Source organism: Desmodus rotundus, chromosome 11 (genome assembly GCF_022682495.2).
Source record: "Desmodus rotundus isolate HL8 chromosome 11, HLdesRot8A.1, whole genome shotgun sequence".
Taxonomy (NCBI): Eukaryota; Metazoa; Chordata; class Mammalia; order Chiroptera; family Phyllostomidae; genus Desmodus; species Desmodus rotundus.
In genome coordinates, this window is record NC_071397.1 from 98,851,141 (window position 1) to 98,874,555 (window position 23,415).

At 48.1% G+C, this 23,415-nt stretch overlaps 1 protein-coding gene across 3 annotated transcripts in view; it reads right to left on the bottom strand.

Moving 5' to 3' along the window:
• Positions 1 to 23,415, bottom strand: part of PRKN (parkin RBR E3 ubiquitin protein ligase) — an 889,581-nt gene that overhangs the window by 104,489 nt on the left and 761,677 nt on the right. For all 3 annotated transcript variants that reach the window (XM_053913792.1, XM_071219677.1, XM_045188965.2), the window contains one exon: positions 20,484 to 20,633. In XM_053913792.1, the coding sequence (XP_053769767.1) occupies positions 20,484 to 20,633 (150 nt within the window). The remainder of the gene's footprint in view (positions 1 to 20,483; positions 20,634 to 23,415) is intronic.

Consider the following 23,415-nt stretch of genomic DNA (forward strand, 5'->3'; position numbering starts at 1 on the left):
TAACTCCCTTTCGCTCACGAATGGATCCGTAAGCCAGCGAACTTGGGTCATTTTGAGGGGCGACAGCGAAGGTCTCCGTGGGTGTCCCGCAGAACCTCCCTAAGTTTACATTACTAGTGCGCCCTGGTTACCATGTATTGCTTTACCCAGGCCTTGGTGAGACGTGAGTGGCTATCCAATGTAAACTATTGCGTGGCTTGGTTCCCCCTGGTGCTGGTGTTGTAATTATTATTGAATTCTGCGGTAAGTTTAGTTTTAGCATGATTTGGGCCTACTTTTTTTTTTTTTTTTTGCTAGAACACCTCTTCCAATTTATGGTGGAGGTTAGTAAGCAAATGGGATTCCTGAGGTATTCAAACACTTCCTTTTGAGCCTGCTTCTCTGAAATATGCTGCGTGTGTTCCAGAGAGCACGGGACGCTTTCACTTTATGGCTGTTATAAACCCAACACGAATCTCCCGTGACGCAAACTTCAGCAAGCACCGAGTTTGCAGAGGAAGCGGCAAGGGACTGTGTGCCGGCGCATCTCCAGTGAAGGGTCCCCGCTCGACAGCTGAGGCCTGGAGAACGGCGGTCCGCGGGGACCGTAAACCCGAGGACGGCGCCGTGAGGTAAAATAAATAAGAAAGCTGCATTCTTTGAGGACTCCTGAAATCAATTCCGGCCCTGTGAGCCTCACTAATTGTTCCCATTCTTCACAATTTTGTGTGTATTTCAGGTACCCGATTGCAAGGACCTGCATGCGCCTCTGAAAGATTAAACAGAGATGCAGTGAAGACTAAACTAGGGACTGTTTGGTGAATGATGCTTTAGAAAGGAAACAGTGTGAAAATACTGCAGTAACATGGTCCCAACCAGAAAGTGTATCTGGGAGACGCTTTGTTACAAAACCAGACAAGGGACAACGATCATAAAGCAAACACAGGAGAAGTTTAGCTCAGATTCTCAGGAGGCAGGAAGAGACATGCTTCCCAAACCCTAAATATTGACATATGGGCGGAGACACGGTCACCTACCAGGACTGGGCATTTCTAAATATCTGCAATCTTGTCTATAACATTTAAATAAATGGTTACATTCAATGCATTGCAGCAGAAAAGTTCCTGTGCTTTAACCTGGCGGTACGGGTTCTAGTTGCAGATGACGAAGATGCTTTGTATATTATTTGGCTGTAGAATAGCCTACAGATAGAGTCAACACAATAATTAGTTAAAGTAATCCTGGAAGCAGCATGCTATCCTAGTGTTATTATTAATATATGTACCAAAAAATATTAGCCTAATTATATTGATGGCCCAGACAGACAACAGAGAATGTTTAAGTCACCTGCCACCCAAAGCTGTCTTCTTTTTAAAGATTTTATTTATTTATTTTCAGAGAGAGGGGAAAGGAGAGAGAAAGGGTAGGAGAGAAATATCTATGTGTGGTTGCCTCTCATCCCGCCCCCCCCCCCCCCCCCCCGCCACTGGGGACCTGGACTGCAACCCAGGCATGTGCCCTGACTGGGAATCAAACCAGTGACCCTTTGGTTCACAGACAGGCACTCCATCCACTGAGCCACACCAGCCAGGGCCAAAGCTGTTTTCACACACATACCACTTAGTGCTGTGTGTATCTCCTAAAGACCCCAGGTGACTATAATGAAATGATCACCCACACATGCACACCCACACACGTACACACAGGCACACACATGTATACACACATGCACACACTCACATGCAAGCACACACACGCTCACACGCACACACATCCACTATGTTTCAGCTGCTTTTGAGCTGTACTTGGGTCAGGTGACGGCATCTCACTTTGCCGAGTAGAGCAATGGGCACAGAGTTCCGTAATACAAACTCAAGTATTAAAACAATTACATGGTCGTTCCTGTTGCAGCTGTTTCCACCTCCCCTGCCTCCTCCTCCCGTCCTGTTCACCCCTCCTTCTTTATCTGCCCTTGACCACTAGAAACCCTGCTGACTACATTAAGTAAAATATGAAAGAAGCGGGATGCCTGGAGCCAGGGGGGCAGATGGTCATGGGAATGCAGTGTGGCCTCCCATCCCCTCCAGGCGCCTCTGCTCCCCCCCATTCCATTTAAGGAAGGTAGATTCCTAACCCTTTACAAGAGGCGAGCATCCTTGAAGCCCTCAGTCATACCCACTAACACCCCAGCATGTCTGGGAAATAAGATGGGACCCCCGAGCCCCCTCTGAGGAGAGATCCCGGAGACCACAGCAGGGCTCTGGGGCTTCTCTCAGCTGGGGCCGCAGGTGGCTTCGGGGCCCAGTCCAGGTGGGGCTCACCTGGGTAACACACAGCTGACCCTAGGCACACCAGTACACTGGAGTCTTTGCACCTGGGAGTCATCAAGAACGTGGCATAAAAAGTTGCTGCAAGATCAATGGCATTTAGACTCCAGCGGGAAAGGTCTGAGCTTAGACACTGAGTAACTTCCTGTAGGTGAAGGTAATTAAATGCTGCCTCGGGAGGTGGTCTAATTATCCAAGGAGAGGTGACTCTCCGTCTTAAATGACTGGATGAAGTTCTCGGTGAGGGTGGGAGGCCGGGCGATGGTTTTTGAAAATTAAAGCACAGCTGAAAAAAAACATAAGGCAAATACGTACGGCCACACTGTGTGCCCAGGGAGAATGCAGTGGTTTGCTCGGCTCCTCGTGCTACCTCAGGTGGCAGGAACCCCCTTTGCTTTATTTAAATGATTATTTCCATGTCAACAAGAAAATTCTGGTTCTAATTCTGTTCACGCAGGAGGCTGTTATTTAGAAGAGCTGTCGTGTGTCAGGGCGGTGCACAGGTCACAACCACTGGCCCGGAGCGGGGTCCCTCCCCCCTAGTCTGGGATGTCTTCCTGCTCACAGAGAGCGCGCCAGCACCAGACTCGCCCTCCACCATCAGATCTGATGAAGGACGGTTTAAGGTAGACGCTGGGGAAGGTGAGGCGACCAGGATGGGGAGGTTGACTCAAGGACACGCCATGGGTGATGGGTTCCTGTCCCTGGTTGCGTGACTGGCGGGTCACAAACTGGTCAATCCTCTCTGGTAACATCAAAAGAGCATGCAAGGGAGCCCAGAGTGTCCGAGAGGAAAGAGACCTGGTTTTGCAGCTCAGGAAACAGGTACAGGAGACATTAAGTAGCTTACCTGTGACTTCTGAGCCCTGGGACAGAGAGAAGATTGGTCTCTCTTGCAGTTCACACCATTTCAGGTTTAAGTAATAAAACATCTAAATCTCCATCATTGGGCTAAAATGTCCACTGATTCATACGATGAAGGCAGCTCAGTTTAAGTGAGGTCACTCTGAAAGAGTGTGCCCTATACGCTGTCTTCTGCAAAATAACGCATATGTAACACTTTCTAAGTCAAGATGCATATATAAAAATTGTTGGTGCAACTGATTTTTATTTCTAGCTAGAAACCTCTGCCAGAGTTAAATATTCTTTAATATGTCACATCTAGGAAGTGGAGATTCAATCGCTTACATTTTGATGATGAAGGGAAAGATCATTTGCTAATTATTAATGTTAACCCTCCCGGGACCATTTCCATGTACATGGTGCATGGACAAAACAACACCGAGACTTGAACTTGATCCTTATAACAGGGAGAGCTCACTAAACGTAGTACAAGAACAGAAGAGTGGCAAAGAACTTTTTACATAAGAAGCATTTTCAAAAAACTGCCTCAATATTTTATCTGACGCTTCTCATGGGTTTCACTGCAGGTGAGTTTCTTTCCATCACCTAAATTACACTCTTAACCTTTTCGTGACGGGTGTTCCTGGACAGCGGAGGACAGAGGGGGGGGATGCTCTCAAGTGTCTGAGGTCTCAGCCCAAAATCAGGGTGCTGAAGTTAGAAATTATTTGAAGGTTCATGCATCTGGTTCAATGTAAAAGTCACATTCTCCCCCCAGACCAGCCCCAGGCTGTCCAGGGAAATGCACCCTCTGTACACTATGACTGTGTGCCCTATGACCGCATCGGGTGCCCTGGTCTGAGAGTCCTGCACCCGGAAGAAACGGCCCTTTCCGTGGTCTGAGGCCGCCCCTTCCCTGCCAGGCCCAGCAGGAGCAGGGGCAGCCTCTCGGTCTGTCTCTTTACTTCTTTGCAGAGAACAGACCGATTGCTGAAGGGCTTCAACCACTGCCTTTCTAACGACGACCCTCAAATCTTCCCGACGGTCCCAATGCATCAAATTTCAATTCCATTCTTCCAGCCACCCGCAGGATAGGCCACCACTTCAAACAGAACCCAGCACTCATCAGCAAACCACATACTGCCTCGTTTGCTGCGGCTAGCCTGCGAAGTCACCGCGCCAGCCCCGAGCAAGGCTGCCGAGGAGCTCCGTGCGCGCCCACATCCTAATGACCCAGTGACAGGGGCAACTGGCTGTGCAAGCCTCCCAGGTGCGTGGCCCCTGGGAGACCCCTGCAGGAGGGAACCTGGCGGGATCCAAATTAGGCTCAAAAGGGGAGGATGTTTTGCGTTTGTTTACCTTTGGGGGGGCTGTGTGTGTGCGCGTACACACACACACACATGCCCTGCAGTTGTGTGAGGGAGGCTTTGGGGCACGGGTCACTGAGAGACCCAGTTGGAGAGGGCGTCTGGCTCAGTCCACCCTGTCTGTCACCTATTGACTTTTCTCAGAGGTTGTTAAAAGAAGCTTTTACAGTTACCAGCTAGAGATGTTAACCCTCGTGGGACTTGGAAGTATGCAACCCTCTCATACAATTATCTGTGCATTGGATACCGTGGCAGACGTTGAGGAAAGAGAGAAAGAGTTCATACTGGTGCCCATTAAATATTTAGCATCTATTTTTGCATAAAAACAAGAGGCAGTAAGTTGTGTTCCATAATGAAGAGAGGTAAATAAATATAACATAGTGTACCTGACATTATGATTACACGCTTATCTGCTAAACGTTATACCAAAAGTGCTTGTGAATCAATCAATTTCTACATAATCTGTAAACTAAGAGTGGTTTAAATTTTCCACAGCCCCAAGCTATTGACCTGAAATTCCTATGGCAAAACTAGAATCCCCCAAATAATTTCTGAAAAACTGGTAAGAGAAAAAAAGATAAATGGTAACGTCTGCTTGCAAGATTGCCGGGAGGGTTGTATTCATTAGAGATAGTGGTCAAAATGGTCCAGGTGATGCTGAAGTAATTAGACAAGGGGGTCACCAGGCAGATGGATGTGGCCCGCAGTCCCTGGCTCCAGTGGGAGAAAATGAAATTTAAGGGCCACCAATCGCAAACAGCCAGTAGGTTTTCCCAGGTAAGGCCACTGCCCCTGCTCTAGCCAATCAAGTAATTTCGGTGCTTTGCTTCCGCATCTTCTCCACAGAAACCTCCCGCAGCTGCTGCGGGGGGGGGGGGGGGGGGGGGGGGGGAGGCCCCTCACCCTTTGGGTTTGGTGTTGCCTGATTGGGATGGATGGTTGTGCAAATACACTCTTGAAAAAAAAGTTAATGTGCCTCAGTTTACTTTTTAACAGTGATTTCAGCGACTTCCCCTTTTCACCCATACTCCCCACTGACACTGAATTGTTTTTTCCAAAAGATCTGATCGTGTGACTTTCCTGAAAGCCCCTTCCTGGTCTCTCTGGTCTGGGGGATAAGGTTCAGAATCCTCCAGTTAGTGTGAAAGGGCCCCGGGAGCGGCAGTCCCTCCCTAGGCCCCCCTGAGGGGTGCATGGCCCCCAGCTTCTCCACCTGACTCCGGGGCAGAATCTTACTCCTGGACATCGCCAGCCCCCGCCGGGCGAACATTCTCCACCCTCTCAGGCCCCAGTGAGGCGCCCCGCTCTCCACCCTTCACCGCCTCCCCCTCTGGCTGTGTCACCCCACAGACAGCGACCTGTGTGTCCATCCTGGGGCGACGCCGAGGGTGCCAAAGCGAATAGGGTGCGGCAGTTGCTCAGCCCCCCCCCCCCCCGGGGCCACGGCTGAGTGGGGGTGAGCGGTGGGTGAACAAGCAATGTGGCCCACGCTCCAATGGACAGTGCTCACCAGGACGTGGAGCCAGGTCAGGGTCGACCCCTCCGCATTTCTGTGGCACGTTACCTGGCGTGGTCCTGGGCTGCCGCACGGCCCTGTCGTTTCACACACGTGAGTCTTTTCTTCCGGTCAGGTCACGTGCTCCCGGAGCACCGCACTGTGTCACTACCTCCGTGGGCCCATGGCGCCCAGGGTAGGTCACAGACGGTTGACTAGTGCACAGAGAATAAATAAATGGTCTTCCCTTGCAGGCCTTGCTGACTTATTTTAAATATGAGGAAGGAGATATTAAGTTAATTACCCCCATGAATGTGTCTTCTTAAAACAGCTGAGTTGCTGAAAACAGTGTGGTTTCTAGAGACCGCAGCAGAACAAGAGCTGGAACTCCCAGGCCTCTGTGGGGAGCCTAAACCGGAAGCTGGGGCGATCCCGAGAGCCATGTAAAGTTTCACATTCGGTCTGTACCTCCGGAAGATTCAGTCCGTGTGCGCGGCTCCACCCGGCTAAGCAGTGCGTTCATGTGTGCAATTAGCAGAAAAAGATCAGCAGGCCAAAACTGCAGCCCAGCTAGGGATTTTCTAGAGCTGTACCTCTCTTCTCAGTTTGTGGCTGTATGGGACGCTTTCGTCTGCTCGAGTTCACGAGGTTACTGTGGCAACACCTTTAATGAAGGGCAGACACAATGGTATGGGAATCACCGATCCTTGGAGGTCTCATTTTCATGCTGCTGCATTACGGAAGTGAAACACATAGATTGTTTAAAGAAAAGCTCACCAAGCAAGCACTCAGTCCTGGTAAAAATGAAGCAGCATTCTGCTCAGAAGAAATTTTTTGTGCATGAAAAAACAAAAACCTGAGGCTGGTATTGGAGTGAGGATAAAGGAGCGAGGGGACATGTGGCAGATGGGGGAGAGACTGACCTGTCCCCCGCCATCTACTCACCCTTCCCCCTTGGTTACGATTGTGCCTATACACCTGACACCCGCTGCCTGTGAGCAGCCGTGTGGCCGTGGAGCTAACTTCTCTCCCAGGGATGTGAATGCAGTGCTTTGGGCCAGAAGGAGGGGTGTACCCTCCTTTCCCCACCCCTTTAATCCTGGAAGACAGGTGGACGTGGCACTGAGTCACCGGAACTGCCAAGAGGAGGGCAACCAAAGCCCTCCTGGAGCAGCACGGCTGTCTCTACTCAAGGCTTTTGTGAGCGAGAGAAGTCGGCTCCCATCCAGTTTAGACCTTGCCGCTGCAGGGGGCTGTGGTCACATTCCATGGCGCCAATGTCTCAATAATGTGACGGAGGGCACCGCAACCCTTTTAGTGGGAGAGACATCAAGGGATGTATTCTGCAGCTGTTACAGAGACAGAGGACATAAGAAATATTATGGGGTAGAATCTGTGGGCTATTTTGTCTTCCACTAGAAAGTCCTTGCCAATCAAGTAGCTCTTCGTTTGTTATCTGCCCAAAGGCATTAGTGAATGTATTCCTTTGGTCATTTTTAAGATAACGGTTGTGTATGAGTGAGGAGATGTCGGCTTGAAGAAGCAGAAAGCTCAATTGCATTTGACTGAGCAAAGAGGAACCGGATTCTCTTCCGTGACACGCAGCCCAACCCCAGGATGGCTTTGGAGAAGACTGACTGAGTAGTGCAGTCCAGGACCGAGGCCCTGGCTCTCCCCAGACCATCGCCAGTAAGGGTCACCTCCCAAAGAGGGGAACACATTCTCACCGTGACCTGACAGGAGCTTGCCCAGCTGGCGATGGCGGGGGCCCTGGGGCCACGTGCTAGCAGCAAGTGGTCCTGCTCCTACTGGGAAGGCAAACAGCCTTTGGAGCAGCTTTCATGCTGGGCATTGTCTTCGCTTCCCAGGGCATCTGTGTCCCTGCTGGCATCAGTGACATTTACAATGATGCTCAGAATACTAAAGGCAAGTGTTTTATCTAAACCGTTGCTTATTCCTGAAGTTTAGTGCTTTTCCGAGATCTTACAAAAAACAATCCTTAGTTTCTCTCGAACGACAAACTAACAATACGCACAGCGATGTAGCCTCCAAACACCAATTGAGAGACCTTTTCACCATCTGCTGCAGTCAGACGGGGAGCGTTTCCACGCAGCTCACCGCAGGCAGGGCAGGTCAGCGGACTGAGTCTGACAAAGGTGCTAGGTCTCTAATCTCTCGCTAACCGTTTGTATTTTGAAGCGGCTCCTGCACTTCGAGGTGACACAATATTGCTCTGCAAAGGCCCAGCCGTGTCTCCATGGAGAGGTGTCCGACTGGCATTTCTTCCCCTCCCAGGGGTGCCCACCTCCTGAACCCAGCTTGGCATCAGCTCGCTGTGGGGAACTGTTGGCATGAACGGCGTGAACGGCCTGAACGAGGGTGATGTTGGAGAGTTTTCTCTGCTGGGAGGATCCATCCCAAGCACTTTGTGTTCTTTAAAAAGCCAGCAAGTAAAATTCCACCTTATTTCTGCAAAAGACTAACTTAGACGTGGACTGGACTCAGTATGTCTGCTTTTCTTGTGTCCTCCAAATAATCGGGCAGGACCAGCGCGCAGGCCTGCGCATGCAACAGGCTCTAAGTTCATCCAGAGGAGGAGTCCAGAGGAACACGTGTGGCCAGTAATTTGCTCAAGGCTTCTTTAGGGAGCGGTGGCATTCTGTGAGGGTACGGGTGCTGACCGTGGGGGTGGCAGCAGGAATAGCTCGCCCCGACTTCCCTCGAATTAAAGACCTGTCTAACGCAAATACCTCCAGAAGAACTGGAAGAAAAATCACTTGACATTAAATTCTCAGACCACCGCCGCATGCTGGGCGACCCTTACGTGGCTTGGCGGAGAGTGTGTGTTGGGAACAATAGCGTCTGCTTCTTGATTAGAGTGATGGGCGGCGGCGAGAAATGGGCTTTCCAGGCCAACGTCTTCCTCAAGGAGGAGGCGATGGCTTTTGTGCTGGAAGTGCAGTCAGAGGTGCGCCTGGCAGATGACTCCCTACAGCCCATCAGGTAGCGCTGTGTCTCGCTCTGTAAGGAAGCCCGCTTGCTCCCCACTTCTGACGCTGGTTCAAGGGTGGGAAGAAGGGACAAGTGTGCACATTTGGCCTGCGCCTGACCTATGGGTTTGTAGTCTTACTGACTTATTTTTCCCTTCTCCTTGAAAAAAAATTCTTACGTAAAGTTAACTTGAACAAATCATCTTCTCCACCCCTGAGATAAACTTTGAAATGGACAGGTGGACAAAGGCCTGTGCGGGCGGCTCAGGGGCTCTGCCAGGCGTGCCTCCGATGGCCCTCCTGTCCCGAGGGAAGGCAGGAGCCAGGAGCCAGGAGAACGCCAGGCCAGGCCAGACTCACCTGGGAGCCTTCAGCTTCCAGCCCCAGGCTTCACCCATTCCTGGCAGGAGAGAGGGTTTGAGAGGTTGCCTGGCAGAATCCTGGGCTATTGAAATGCAGAGCAAAGGAAGGAGGAAGGCGACCGCATGGTTTCTGATCTGTTACAGACCCTTGGACACCACCAGCCATGGGAGTCCCTTGTCTTTACCAGGAAAAGCTCTGTGCCCTCCCAGGAGAGCCGAGGCAATCATTTACAGACGTAGCCTTTTCCGGTGAGATGCCTGACAAGCAGCGAGAACCACTTTGCTCTGTACTGAGTGCTTGCTTCGTCTGGGACACACCAAACTCTACAATTCATTGAAAATAGGAATGAACAAAACAGGAAGATAAACAAAACCACCGATAAAATACATGGCAAGAATATAATTCCCAGGATGCAGGAAGGTGCAAAGTACCATTGGAATATATTTTCCTATAATTTAGATATGACTTCAGCCAGTGAGTTTCAACCGGTGAGCCACAAGAACTTTTGAAACATTCAGTACCTGACTGTTTAGTCAGGGCCACTGACCCCTTTTCCCTTAGATTGTTAAAAAAAAAAAAAAAGACAACCGCCAACACAACAATAGCTGTCCATGTGACCGCATCAAAATTCTACCTATTTTTTTTGTCAGATCAGCAAAGAGATATATTTTTTGGTGTGCTGCAGAATTTTAGTTATTAGTTTATGGGTGCCATGGGACAGAAAAGGTTGAAAATTGCTGCTTTAGACTAAAAATTAGACCGAAATGGAAATCCACCTATTTGCATTCAGCTGTTCATGCCTTTGGTGACATGTTTCATGGGACTTACTTTGAGAACATAAATTAGATTTCCTAGCAGACTTCACTCCCATTTTCTTTAAACGTGTCATTCTGCTAAACAGGTGTGACAGGATCATGTGTGCCGTGCAAGTTAAATGCCGGAAGGGTTGCCAGGTGACCACCTGCATCTCTTGCTCCTTCCGGGGAACAGAACCCAAGTTGTGTGGACTGGGCTCTCCTGCCCTTGGACTCTGCCAGTAGAAAAGCCTGTTTCCTGCCCCCGGTCCAACCTCAGAGAAACTCTAGTCCAGAGTGGTGCAAAATTCGACTTCATTTAATTATTGGTCACCCTGCTTTTTATTTTTAACAAATAACATTATTAGCTTTTACATACAAGAAGCTTAATTTAAAAAGTATCTCATGTTTAGAAAGCTCAAATTTTATAGAAAGTTATAAACTGAGAAATAATATCTCCCTTCCCTGCATCCCCACTTCCTCTATCCTAAGGCAACAAGTTTAATTCTCCCCAGAAAATATTTTATATGTTTATGAGCATTGATTTTCTTTCTTGCTCTCTCACTCAATTCTATACACTAAAACTTACTATGTACACACAGAATGACCTTATTCTTTTAAACGGGGTATTGTGTTTCACTGGACAGATATGTAAAAATTGTGTTTGACATATCAACAAACAGGTGTTGGAGAGGATGCGGAGAAAAGGGAACCCTAGTGCACTGTTGGTGGGAATGCAGACTGGTGCAGCCACTGTGGAAAACAGTATGGAATTTCCTCAGAAAACTAAAAATGGAACTGCCTTTTGACCAGCAATTCCACTGCTGGGATTATATCCTAAGAGCCCTGAAACACCAATCCAAAAGAACCTGTGCACCCCAATGTTCATAGCAGCACAATTTACAGTAGCCAAGTGCTGGAAGCAACCTAAGTGCCCATCAGCAAATGAGTGGAACAAAAAACTATGGTGCATTTACACAATGGAATTCTATGGAGCAGAGAGAAAGAAGGAGCTCCTACCCTTTGTGACAGCATGGATGGAACTGGAGAGCACTATGCTAAGTGAAATACGCCAGGCGGTGAGGGACAAATACCATATGATCTCACCTTTAACTGGAACATAATCAACAAAAGAAAAAAGCAAACAAAATATAACCAGAGACATTGAAATTATCTAACAATAGCCAGAGGGGAGGGGGGAGGGGACAGTGGGGAGAAGGGTTTTCAGGAAATACTATAAATGACACATGGACAAAACCAATAGAGAGGGTGGAGGCGGGGGGGAGGGAGGTGGGTTTGGCTGGGGTGGGGGAGAGTGGTGGGGAGAAAATGCAGACAAGTGTAATTGAACAACAATAAAATAACTTTTTAAAAAAAGTGTGTTTGACCACTATAATATTACTGAAAATTTGATTGTTTCCAAATTTTCAGCTATTACAAAATGGTGTTACAAAGGATGTCCTCTGCGAATGTTGTGACAAATCTTTGCGGTGTGTCTGTAAGGTATGTATTTCCAGCTGGGTCCCATTGCTGTTTTACCTGCAGGAGCTGGGCTTAGGGTTTTGCTACCCAAGTTAGGACAGGGAGCTTTGTTTGGTCTGCAGCGACGATCCTGGGATGAGGCTGAAAATTATAGGGACTAATATAGGGCTAGATTATTTTTATTTGAGGCAAAACTAATTTTAAGCGCTGGGATTGAAAAACAACTGTGGACATCGACAAAGCAGACACTTCTCAGGTCTCTGAGGATAAGATGAGCAACTGTTGCTGTACTACCGTCAGCCTCAGCTGCAGATGCATAAAGAGGCAGCACTGCAGGGCGGACGTGACGGATTCCCCGGGAAACCGGGGAGCTGTGCCAGTGCCTTTGGGGTCTCACGACAAGTGCACAGAGGTGTGGAGTGAAGGGCTGTGTCCCAGGGGGCAGAGGGAGGAGATCGAATGATTTAAAAAATCTACTTTTTGAGATAAGGAATTTTTAATGACTTGAGAGTGGAAATGCAACTTACAGTGAGTCCAAGGCCTTTTATTACGTGCGTGTGACCGAGGTCAGCGGGCCCGCTGGACTTCTGGCCCACAGAGAGGAAGGGCCGCTCCCACTGATGCAGTTGTAATGGAAAATGGTTGAAAACAACTGCGGTCTGTCCGCACAGAGGAACATCAGTCTGCTGTGCAAAGGGATGAAGTTCTGACGCCTGCTACAGCGCGGGTGAGCCTTGAAAACATTGCGCTGAATGGATAAGCCAGACACAAATACAGACTCTATGATTCTACATACATAAAATTCCTAGAATGGGCAAACTCACAGAGGCAGAAGGTAGGTTACAGGTTACGGGGGGTGCTGGAGGGGATGGGGAGCTATTTATCGCCATTGTAACGGGCCCAGAGTTTTTGTGTGGGGCGATAAAAATTTTGGGAATAGACAGTGGTGCTGGTTATACAACATTATGAATGTTTGAATGTTGAATGTTGAATGTCATTGAACTGTACACTTGAAATGGTTATAAATGGAAAATGCTGATATGTATATTTTCCACAATAAAAAAAAATTAGTAAAAGAGGGCGGGGGGGGGGGGGGGAGAGAACAAAGGACCTGCTCTGATGACCCCACCCCATGACCTGGAGTCCAGATGGGATGAGAACCTGGGCCTGTGACGCATGAGCTGAAACGACCAGGCCAGGTCCACAGCGCCACTTCCCAAAGGTGGTGTGAGGGGAAAGCGAAGAAGCCCAGAGCACAGGAAGGTGTGACAGGAGCCGTGACCTAGACGGGTACAGAGGGACTAGCTCCCCAAGGGGGCTGCTGTCCTATGAACAATAGAGAGCCGGAGGTGAGTCAGAAAGAGGCTGCGACCCCCTGAGGTCAGAAGACCTGAGAAGGAGTTGGGGGGATAGTTGGCATAATGAGATGGAGCGAAGTTCCGTGTCCCCTAGAGCTACCGATGGGCCCTGGGAAGGACAAGGAAGAGAGATACCACACAGAAGGCCAGGCAGGGGCACGCCAGCCTTGGGAGAGCGCCCCCCAGGGGCAGCTACAGCTGCCACGGCCATGATACCACCTCATTCTGCTTGTTCCTGTCAGCGTGCTGAGCGAGTCGGGACAGTGCACAAAACAAGGACAAAGATCTAATCCCCACGGTTCCTTCGTCATTGTCACATGGGCTGCGATGCAGTTAACATGAGATTGACGTGTATGGACACCTACTGTGGGAAATGTTTTATGGACCATAGTTTCATTTGTTCTACACAGTGAAACAACCTCTCGTGTTCATTTAATGGGACCCATTTGAAAATATGTTCTGAACTACACATGGTCCTAAAAGTCCATCCTAGCTTCTCTGTGGATCTTATACACCAATAGCAGTTTCAGAAATAAAAAGATGTCACTAAAATATTGGTCTCACAAATATGTCTAAGACAGACATAGCATACAATTAAAAATAAATACATGATTCGTTCTCTACACGGAGGAAAATGTCGTGTGTCCTTGGCTGGGATTCTCCACGTTCACTCACGCGGCTTGCCCGTCCCAGGCTCGCCTGTCAGCACCGCGCACTCAGGAAAACAGGGCCCATGGTTTCTTGCCCCGGTTGTTCCACGAAACTCCCGTCTTATAAGACACACGGCACAAAAGGCAGTCCTTGCTCTAAAGCACAGGTGGCAGACACGGGGCTGCAGGCTGAGTCGCGCCCTCCACCTTGTTTCTCCCCGGCGGCAGCACTGAGCTCCTTGCCCTGGTTAAGGAGCAGTTACACTTACACAGTCCTAAAGTTACTTTCGGCCCTTTGAAGGCGACCACGAGGCTGATGTGGGCCCCGGTGAAAATGAGTCTGACACCCCTGCTCTAAAGAGTTAGGAAAGCCTCGGTGCTACTCTGCTTGTTCAGGCAAAACGCGGGCTTGCACACGGAAAGCGTTAAGTCCTACAGAAAACACTCAGCTGCACTGGTGTGTCTGGCCAGTTGACCCTGACCCCCGCCCAGCCTCTCTGCTCCCCTGCGACCCTCCTCCTGGAGACAGAGCCTGGACTGCAGGAGGCTCACTTTCAATACACGGGTCTGCGTTGTTTTTATACTTAGATAACCGCCTTAATTTATGGAGAGATATTGCTTTTTAACCAGAACTGAGGAGGTCAAAGTGCTTCTATCTGAGAGTCACGAAGCTGAGTTTGCAAACACCACTCCTTCGGGCGATGTCCTGGTCTCTCCAGATTCATGCCGTCCTGTAGAACTTTCTGTGACTATGATGAAAATGAGCTCTTCTGTACTGTCCAGTCCACAGCTGGGAGCGACGTGTGGCCAGTGGGCACTTGAAATGCAGCCCTAGAGCGAAGTAACTGCGGGATCTAAATAAATGTACAGAGACGTGTCATCTTCAGCAGGAGTCTGCCTTCTGAAATGTTCTGTGCTCTCCTTTGGCTTGTAGATTCTCCATTCCACTGCCACGGAACTGATCTCCTAACACACTGTTCGAAGAGCTGGTGCTTACCACTTTGAAAGACTATAGTTCTTTCCTATTTCCCTTTATTTTGACAAAAATTAGCTGAAGACTAGTAGAATGATCAGCGGTCTGTGTTGTTAGAAAACATATACTTGTATTTCAGACCACAGAACACTTTCTAGGAACATCTGCCAACTGATAATTGTTTCCTAGAGGAATGGCATGCACAACTTGTACGTGTGTGAACGGCGTCTTTAAGGAAAGTAAATAGGAGGCTTTCTATCTTTGCACTTCGAGAAGTCTCACATGCAGGAAGTCTAGCGAGACTTCTTTCCAGTCTGCGAATGAGCCAATTTTAGAGCTTAAATTAGATTTTTGGACACACGTCAAATAAATAGAGTGCATATTTTTTGACATTTCATAACATTAACTTTCTTTTTAAAATACTTTTTGGTAAATAACATCTTGCATATCAAAAAGTAGTGTGTCAGCACGCTGTGATTCCACTTCCTGTGTTGGACGGGCCGGGGACTGAGGCAAGCGGGGTCCAGCAGAGCTCACCCAGCGTTTGCACACCTGTAGTTCTCGTCACGAAAAGGGCCTGTCCTTTGCAGCGTGTCTTTGAAAGCATCACAGTGCAAACCACCTCAATTCAGAGTCCAGATTGTAATCTCTAGGCTTTTTTAAGAAAAGGGAGAAGTCAATATCGTTTTCAAAATATTTCATGTCATTTAATTAAATAATGTATATCTATATAATTAAAATATCTTTAAAGAATAGGAAAAGTAACCATTTTGTTTTTCATTACTAAATACTGACCATCTGCTTGCTTCCTATTTCTGAGCTCCACATAGTGAAAACATGGGCTGTCTATTGATTGTTTTAACTCACGAATTAGTTATATCTGTGAGTGACAGACTGAGTGTCTCTGTCTTCGTCAGCTCCTTGCCTTCCCAGGGGCTGAAAATGACTCTCACTGAACTGAAATCCTCACGGTATCTTAATGCTATTGTTGTAAGTAGTTCAAAGTTGCCATTTTCAACCAAACAAGTGTCTTTGCACAGAGCAGACTGTACCCCATACTTGCGTGGGTTGTGATGGGGCCTTTGTAACTTTAGGTTCTAAAACTTTTCTGACCCTTTTCAAGGAAGACAATGCAAAGTACTAACGTGGTGAGGAGGGCTGGTGAGAGGAGCCTGACGCCAGTGCTTCCGTGGTTCCTCAGTGAGTCTGTGCTGGAGCTTCTCACCACGTTCATTCAACGACGGAGTGATTATCAAAGGCCTTAAGAAATGCTATTTCTTTCCTTAACTAATAGCCGGGAATGCAGTTTCTAAAAAAGTCTTTGGTTTTCATGTAAATGTGTATTTTTTCCTGTTTTTTTTTTGTAGTTAAATCTTGTCCTTGGATTTCTAATTTAAAACAGAAAAGTCTTCATCCAGTTACTAGTATTATTTTAAGAAATTATCTCCCAGACATATAATATCCCAAAACAACACCACATAAGATAAAGATGCTTTATTTATAGACAATTCCCAAGGTTTGATGGCCATAGGTTTCTGTATCCCCGGTCGGTGGGTATAACGTGTTCCATATTTTGTTGCTGTTTTCTAGTATTAAACATGTCAACATTTTCCTCTGGAGTCACGGAAGTTGCTGAGGTAGTTCTGATGAAGAGCAGTAAGGCCAGAGAAAAGAATATGCTTGACATGAATTCCTCAGGGAGTCAATTAATGTTTTTATGAGTAGCAGGAAAACTGCGGTCAAAGGTCAGCAGACACTGAGGTCTGGCCACTCGACCCCCAAACACGCTCTCCACTGAATTCCATCCATTGGTCCGTGTTGTGTCAAAACTATGACCTCACTGCTCCCAAGACGTAGACATTTTACATCTCAGAATGCACGAAATTCTTTGCTTGGCTGTGTAGCCTGTGTAGCCTTTTACAGGGCACATAAACTCCAATTTTTATAGTATTTGCAGGTTCCTAATTGACTTTTTGTGGATCTCTGAACTTAGTATATTTTGGCATTCCAAATTATGTATTATGCGTTCAAGTAGAACATTGTATGTTGTATAAATATATGGAGGTTTTTAAACATTTTTTGAAGAGGTTCTTGTTGAGGCAAGGCAAGCAATTCTAATATTGGATAAATGATAATGAATATTCAAAAATATAAGTGATAGTGCCTTCGCATTGCCTCAGCATTAAGATTCATTCATTCATTCATTCATTCACCCATACAGTGAAAGTTGAGCTCCCAATACGTGAATGTAATGACGACCAGAATACAAAAACTGAGGACAGAGATACAAAGACATGAAACAAGTGTAACACTTCAACTGGTTTGAGGACTGAGTACCACTTCCCACCAATCCCGGGAGGTGGTACTTAATCTCAAATAATTCTTCATAATAATAATAAATTTGCTGAAACCATCACATCTATCAGCCCTTTCCCAGATGGACCTACATTACTATTTAAATAGAAATCCTGCCTTCATTTCTTAGCTAATATACCCCGTTCTCGGGGTAACAGCTAAGCCTAGTGAGAGAGCAGAGCAGGATCATGTGGTCTGACTTTCCAGTGGCCATTGCCAGGTGCTGGGACAAGAGACTCGTCAGTCCTAACCTTGGCACCGATTCTAAAGGAGCCGAAGGCAACCAAAATGCTGAAGTTTGTTCCTGTGGATGGAAACTATATACAACAGCAACCAATTTAATTTTCCTTGAATATTGGGTCTTGTGGGTGAGCTTTTGATAAACATTAAGCTTTTGATTAAATAAATATATACTTAATGCCAGACACTGTTCTAAGCATTTTATATCTACTATGTCATTTAATATTTATATTAGTCTTATACCATTTAGAGAGGAGCAAACAGAGGTACAAAAATTAAGACCATGAGTAGTTGGTGGAGTCAGGATTTGAACTTAAAGGCATCCAGCCCAATCTCCTTTTTAACCACAACAGAATCCCGAAAGCCTTCTTAGTTGGGTTAACATCCTCCGTGAAAGCTGAGGATCTGGAGAGAAGGGGGAATGATGAGGTCACTTTCTTTCTGTTGCAAGGCCAGAGCAATGGGAACGGATGCAAAATGAGAGGGGGCTGGGGCAGCCCAGGGAGGCAGGAAAGAGGCAGCATCCAGTTCCATGCGTCTTTCAGAAAATCCCTTCTCGTCGTTCTTTTTTCCAGCCTTTTCAAATTGTGAGCTGTGTTGGTTTGAAATATGTCTGAATTCCTTGTTACTCTTTCCTTTAAGATGGACCCTAATTCCCGTCCCCTTGAGGGTGGGCTGGACCTAGTACCTTGATTCTGCTGGAGTGAAGCAGATGGGGCAGTGTGTGGCTTTTGACATGGGGCCACAAGGCACGGTGGCTTCTCTCTCCTCTCTGGGACAACTTCCTCCAGGTAAGTTAGCTGCTATCCTGGGGACAAATAGCCTAAGACCAGGGCCACATGGAGAGAAACTGTGGCTTTCTGCCAATAGCCAGGAGAAACTGAGGTCTTTTTGGCCAACAATCTGATACCAGAAGGGTAGTAGAGTTTGCACCCCAAATAAGACTCTTTGAAATATTATTTTAAGCAGGTTATTTTTAAGACTCAAAGACTCAGTAGGAACCATTGACTTTCCCATAAATGCTGAAAAGCATTTAGATAGGAGTCCTGGCCCAGAAAGGGAGAAGCTGGCACAGAAATCCATAGTTTGATACGGAGTAGGTGTGACTGGGAGGACCCCTCTGACCAAGGTCCCCTCTGTCCCAGGGTTAAAGATGGCCCAGAAAGCATGCATTTACTAAATTCCCTTCCTCCCCTTTGAAGTCCCGAACTATTCTCATCTTGCTCTGTAGCTCAGGGTGGCAAAAAAGCTTCAACCTCCTGACTTATCCTTGGGTCTCATATTCTTATGGAACCCCTGTATACACACAATTAAATTTGATCATTTTCTCCTGTTAATCTGTCTCATGTCAGTTTGCTTATTAGATCAGTCTGGAGAACTAAGAAGGAGAAGCAGAAGTTGTCCCTACCCCACAAGCCCAGCTCAGCATAGCCTCTGAGCCGGGACCACCCAGCTCAGAAACATCCCTGACCCTCAGAAACGCTGAGAGATAACACATGTTCACTAATGAAATGGTTAAAACTGGGGGTTAGTCGCTGCACAGCAACAGAAAAGTCATGTACAAAGTAGCAGGCGCACCTCTCAGGACAACAAAGCAGACGAGTCAAAGTAAAACACAACTTATCACTTAGAATTTCCAGAGGACGAAGAAACACATTAAAGACAGCAACCTGCCTTCAGGTAAGGTTTGCCCTCAAATTCTCTCAACTCAAATATATAAAACCAATTCAGTTCACTTCCTGTGGAATTTCCCATGATTTGGAGCTTACATATTGTGTTACTTACTTACGATGTCACATTGTGTGAATGAGGAGAGATAAAGGAGTTCAACAGTTAAAAATGACGTCAAACCTTCAGCATTCTTCAAAGCCAGGTGAGCACCTCAAGATGGGCCAAAAAACTCCCCACCGCATGGAGAAAGTTAAGATCTTAAAGCCCAGCTTTAGAGAGTGAGACAACTCACTTCCTAAAGAGCGGGCAGTGGGCAGTTCTCAGGCAAAGCACAGCGTTTGGCCATTCGTTGAAAACTCCGTAACTCATTTGGAAAGAAGATGTTCACTAGCTTTCTGACCCCGGGGCTTGGCTGCCTGCGGAGGCCACCCCCCAGCCCAGCCTCTAGAGGCAATGACGACCACTCAGGCTGAAGACTGGCTCGATTCCCATAATTCCTAAGGCGAGTGCACGCCCCTGGAGTCCTCCAGCTGATGCAACCTTGATTGCCAACCCAGAGGTATTTCCTCCCATGTGTCGCGGTATCTCGTTACTTTTCAACTACCCCTCTCGGCTTTGTGGCTCAGCCCAGGGCTTTGTGAGCCCCTCCACGTGACAGAGAAGCACCTTTGCAAAGGGTGACAGGTGCTGACTGATGCACAGGTGACTCTCAGTGCTCGGCCCCGAATTGGGCCTGGGTAACCCACCTTTGCTACTGTCCCTCACTTTCTCACAAGCCCCCCATGAAGTGGCTGTTTTAAAAGAAATGGTTTCCCCTCCAAATTCAACAGCATGTTATAAGCAGAAACACTTTCCTCCTTTTCCAGCCTGCATGAAACTTAATGTCAGGATTATAATCCATTTGTCACTTTAATTTATAATTCAGTAAGCCCTTCACCTCTGAGATGCGCGTCCCTCGCCCTTCGCATGAGCTCGCAGCCAGAGGTGGGGTGGGGAAGCGGGCCGAGGTCACACGGGCGGGCCTCTGAGAACGGACCGTTTCCACGTTGCTCGTCCTGCCTCCGGAAGAGGCACCATTAGTTTCGCTCATCTCGATTTAAATTGATTTTTATGACACAATAGCATCTCACGTTTTCCGCATTAATCTCCATTTTATTTCTTGAAATACTTAGGCAAACAACACTGCTAAGACATCGCTGATGGGGAATTCTCTTTCCCCTTCACGCCTGCCTACTTAAAGCCCACTTAGAAGGAATCGCAAATTTCTGCTCCGCATCAGCTGAGCACCGGGAGAGAAGTTTAAAAGGCTGGACTAGTGATTCACAACGCCTTCAACCCAATGACAATGACCTGAAGCAGATACTCCTCCCTCCCTTCCAAAAAAGAAACCCATCTATCTATCTATCATCTATCTATAATCTATCACATCTGGAATCCTATATCCTACATAAGAATTTTTAAATCGATTTTCCTATATATCCGTTCAAACATGTCTGAGTCCAGGGGGAAAATGAAAAGGCACACGCGCCATCCCAGCTGGTTTGCCAAAGCAAACCACGTGCACACAGACCGCACACCCGGTGCCGCCGTACTCACCCCGCAGCCCAGGCCGTCGCCCCCTTCGCAGGTGACCTCCCTCTGCTGGGGCTCTGGCAGCAGCCCGGCCCCGCAGCCTGGGCGGGGGCACAGCACGCCCCCCATCCGCAGCACACACTCCTCAGCGCCATAGTGCTGGTACCGGTCGTACTGTGGAAACAAAATTGCTTTTTAAAATGACAATACGTTTTAGTCAAAACATAGTAATAGTTGGTGCCGTGCGGGTTTTCTTGTTAAACCAGCTCAATAAAAAGGGAGGAGGGGATCGGAAAGGGGGGTCTAAAGTCTCCTGGTTCCACCAGGCAACGCAGGTAAGTATTTATTCTTTGTATTTCTAGCACTTTGTCCTCAGAAGATACACTTTGCAAAGTTTGTTTTTTTAATACTACTCTACCAACTTCGTGTAGGAGTGCTGCTGTGTACAGATTTTAGGGGACGTGCCTATACTCCAGTGATGGGCGCTCACGATGCATCATAGCGACCTCATCACGCAGGGCGCTTTGTGCCTCCTCGCAGGACCCCACAGGGTCTAGACCCATCTGGAAACCAGGTCCCGCTGCCCCACCCACGGTAACTGTTTGCCGCCCACACGAAACCACTGAGCGCGTCCAGCATGATGACGAAGAGACTAACGATGGAGAACACAATTCTCCTTCCATCATCGTTCTTGGTCTGAAGGCTGATTCCCATCACCCTGACTTCAGCTCCCTGGGCACTGCTGGGGCAGCCCCCACCCGCCCGTCGTTTCCCAGCCTGCAAATAACACCCAGACTCCACAGTTCGGTGGTCGAGGTCTTTCTGGTGGCAGCTCTAAGTTATTGCTCTCCTCACGTTATTTGATCAGATTCTCCTCTAAGCCAGGATCAAGTCCGATGCATTTGCTCAGCTATTCATTGGTTCATGCCGCGTTTGTGGAAAGCCCCTTCGTACCAGACTGCTGTGGGTGCTGGGGATGCAGCAGTGAACAGAGGTCTGCACTCACCCACAAGACTAGGACAACAAATCCTGGAAACTTAAACTGTACGATGTTTCAGATGGTGACACATGGGAAGGAGAATAAAAAGCAGAGACGAGACAGATTCCAGGGAAGACGGGGATCACAGTTTAAAGAGAGGATCAGGGAATTGGGAGCGCCTTACGGATGAGGTGCATTGAAGCAGGTATCTGAGATCAGGAGAAGAGAGAAGCAGGCCGCATAGCCACCTGGGGGATGGGCTTCCCAGGCCAAAGCTGCAGCACCATCCAGGCCCAGAGGCCACATGCGCTTGGTTTGTTTGAGGTGCAGCGAAGAGGGTGGGGTGGCTGAAGGAGGACAGAGGGCAAATAAACAGTAGAAGATGGGGTCAGGCAGTTAATGGGGGTCTGGGAGGTAGAAGTCCCTGAAGGCCGTTGGAGAGCTCCGGCTGTTATTCTGAGAGACAGAGGAACCACTGGAGACTTTGAGCCGGGGAGTGGCACAGCGTGACGAGTCTTTCTAAGACAGCCCTATGGATGACAGGTTCAGAAGAGACCCTTGGGGACAAGGGTGAAAGCGGGAAGCAGGGCAGCAGGTCGGGGGTTATTTCAGTGATTGCCTGAGAGATGTGGGGGCTTAGCCAGGGAGGCACAGCTGCAGGTTGGCTTTGGTGGGGAGTTCTGGCTGGATTCGGAAGGTAGAAAAGGCAAAAACTGTAGGCGGATTGGATATATGGTCAGGCACGGGTGTATGGTTTTCCCCAAGAAGACAGAAGGGGAGAGAGAGTATTGCTGAGATGGGAGTGCCTGCAAGAGGGAAGGCGGTGCGTGTGTATCGATGAAGTTGGGGAAGGGAATCTGTGCTCATGTTCAGTTCGATAGCCTGTTACACAGCCAAGTCAAAAATGCTGAGCGGCTAATTGGATACGTGAGCTCGGAGTTTGGGAGAACATGTGGGCTGTAGGTACAAATTTAGAAGTCCTGAGTGCAGGCGGAGCTGGGAAGGAGAGGGTTAGCCTCCGGCCTACTATCCATTTGCTTATTTTTCTGGCCCCAGGAGAGAAAGAAAGATGACTTGGTCGAACCCCCATGTACACATGCTAATGGTACATTCACCCACGGCATTTACTAGAGAAAAGTTCTTATCTATGGAATACGCTAGCAGGAAATACTTGGTGTGAGATTGCCTGTGGTAAACAAACTGGAATGTGTGCATTTGAGGGAAAAGACTCTCTGGGAAATGTCACAAGCTAGGCAATTATGAAGGGAGAAAATGAAGATGTGTCAGCAAGCAGTGAATGATGAGACAGATGATATAATCGAGAGAGTTCTTGTTGGTGATCTTTTCACGAGACCTTATTTACCAAATCTTGCGTAGTGTGCATCCCACCGTGCTGAGGAAGGAGCTGGGCAGCCGTGGGGGCCACACAGAGGAAGAAATGGCCGTCGGTGCCCAGTGCCGTCCACTGAGGAGCTGAGTTAGGTGAGGTCCGGAGTGGGTCGGTCCCTCAGACCTCACGACCCTCTCAACGCCCCTCCTCTCCTGTACCGTCTCCTGAATTCCGTGTCACACCCTGTCCACCGGTTCACTGTGGCTGTCGAGTGAGTTAACGAACTCTGACTCCACTAAGTGGCGACGAAAGAACTCTAATAAAGTCACCAGTGGCAATGGGACGAGTGACTGAGTGACACGGGATGGTTTCACCTACCTAAACTGCCTTTCCGTGTTAAATAAATTATTGCCCCTAAGTTATTGGCTACTTTCTGATTTGATGACAGATTATTTACCTATTTAACCTAGTTAAGCAATTTTCCAGCTATGACAGTAACTGCTATTTAGGAAGACGCTAACCTGTGGCCAAAGTCCAGGAACACTTAGAGATGCTGGCTGGCGGCCTTGGGGGCGGTCTCAGGTACGGGCGCAGCCTGTGACCGCAGTCTCCTCTCCGTTCACTAGCTAAAGCATTTGTAGGAAATG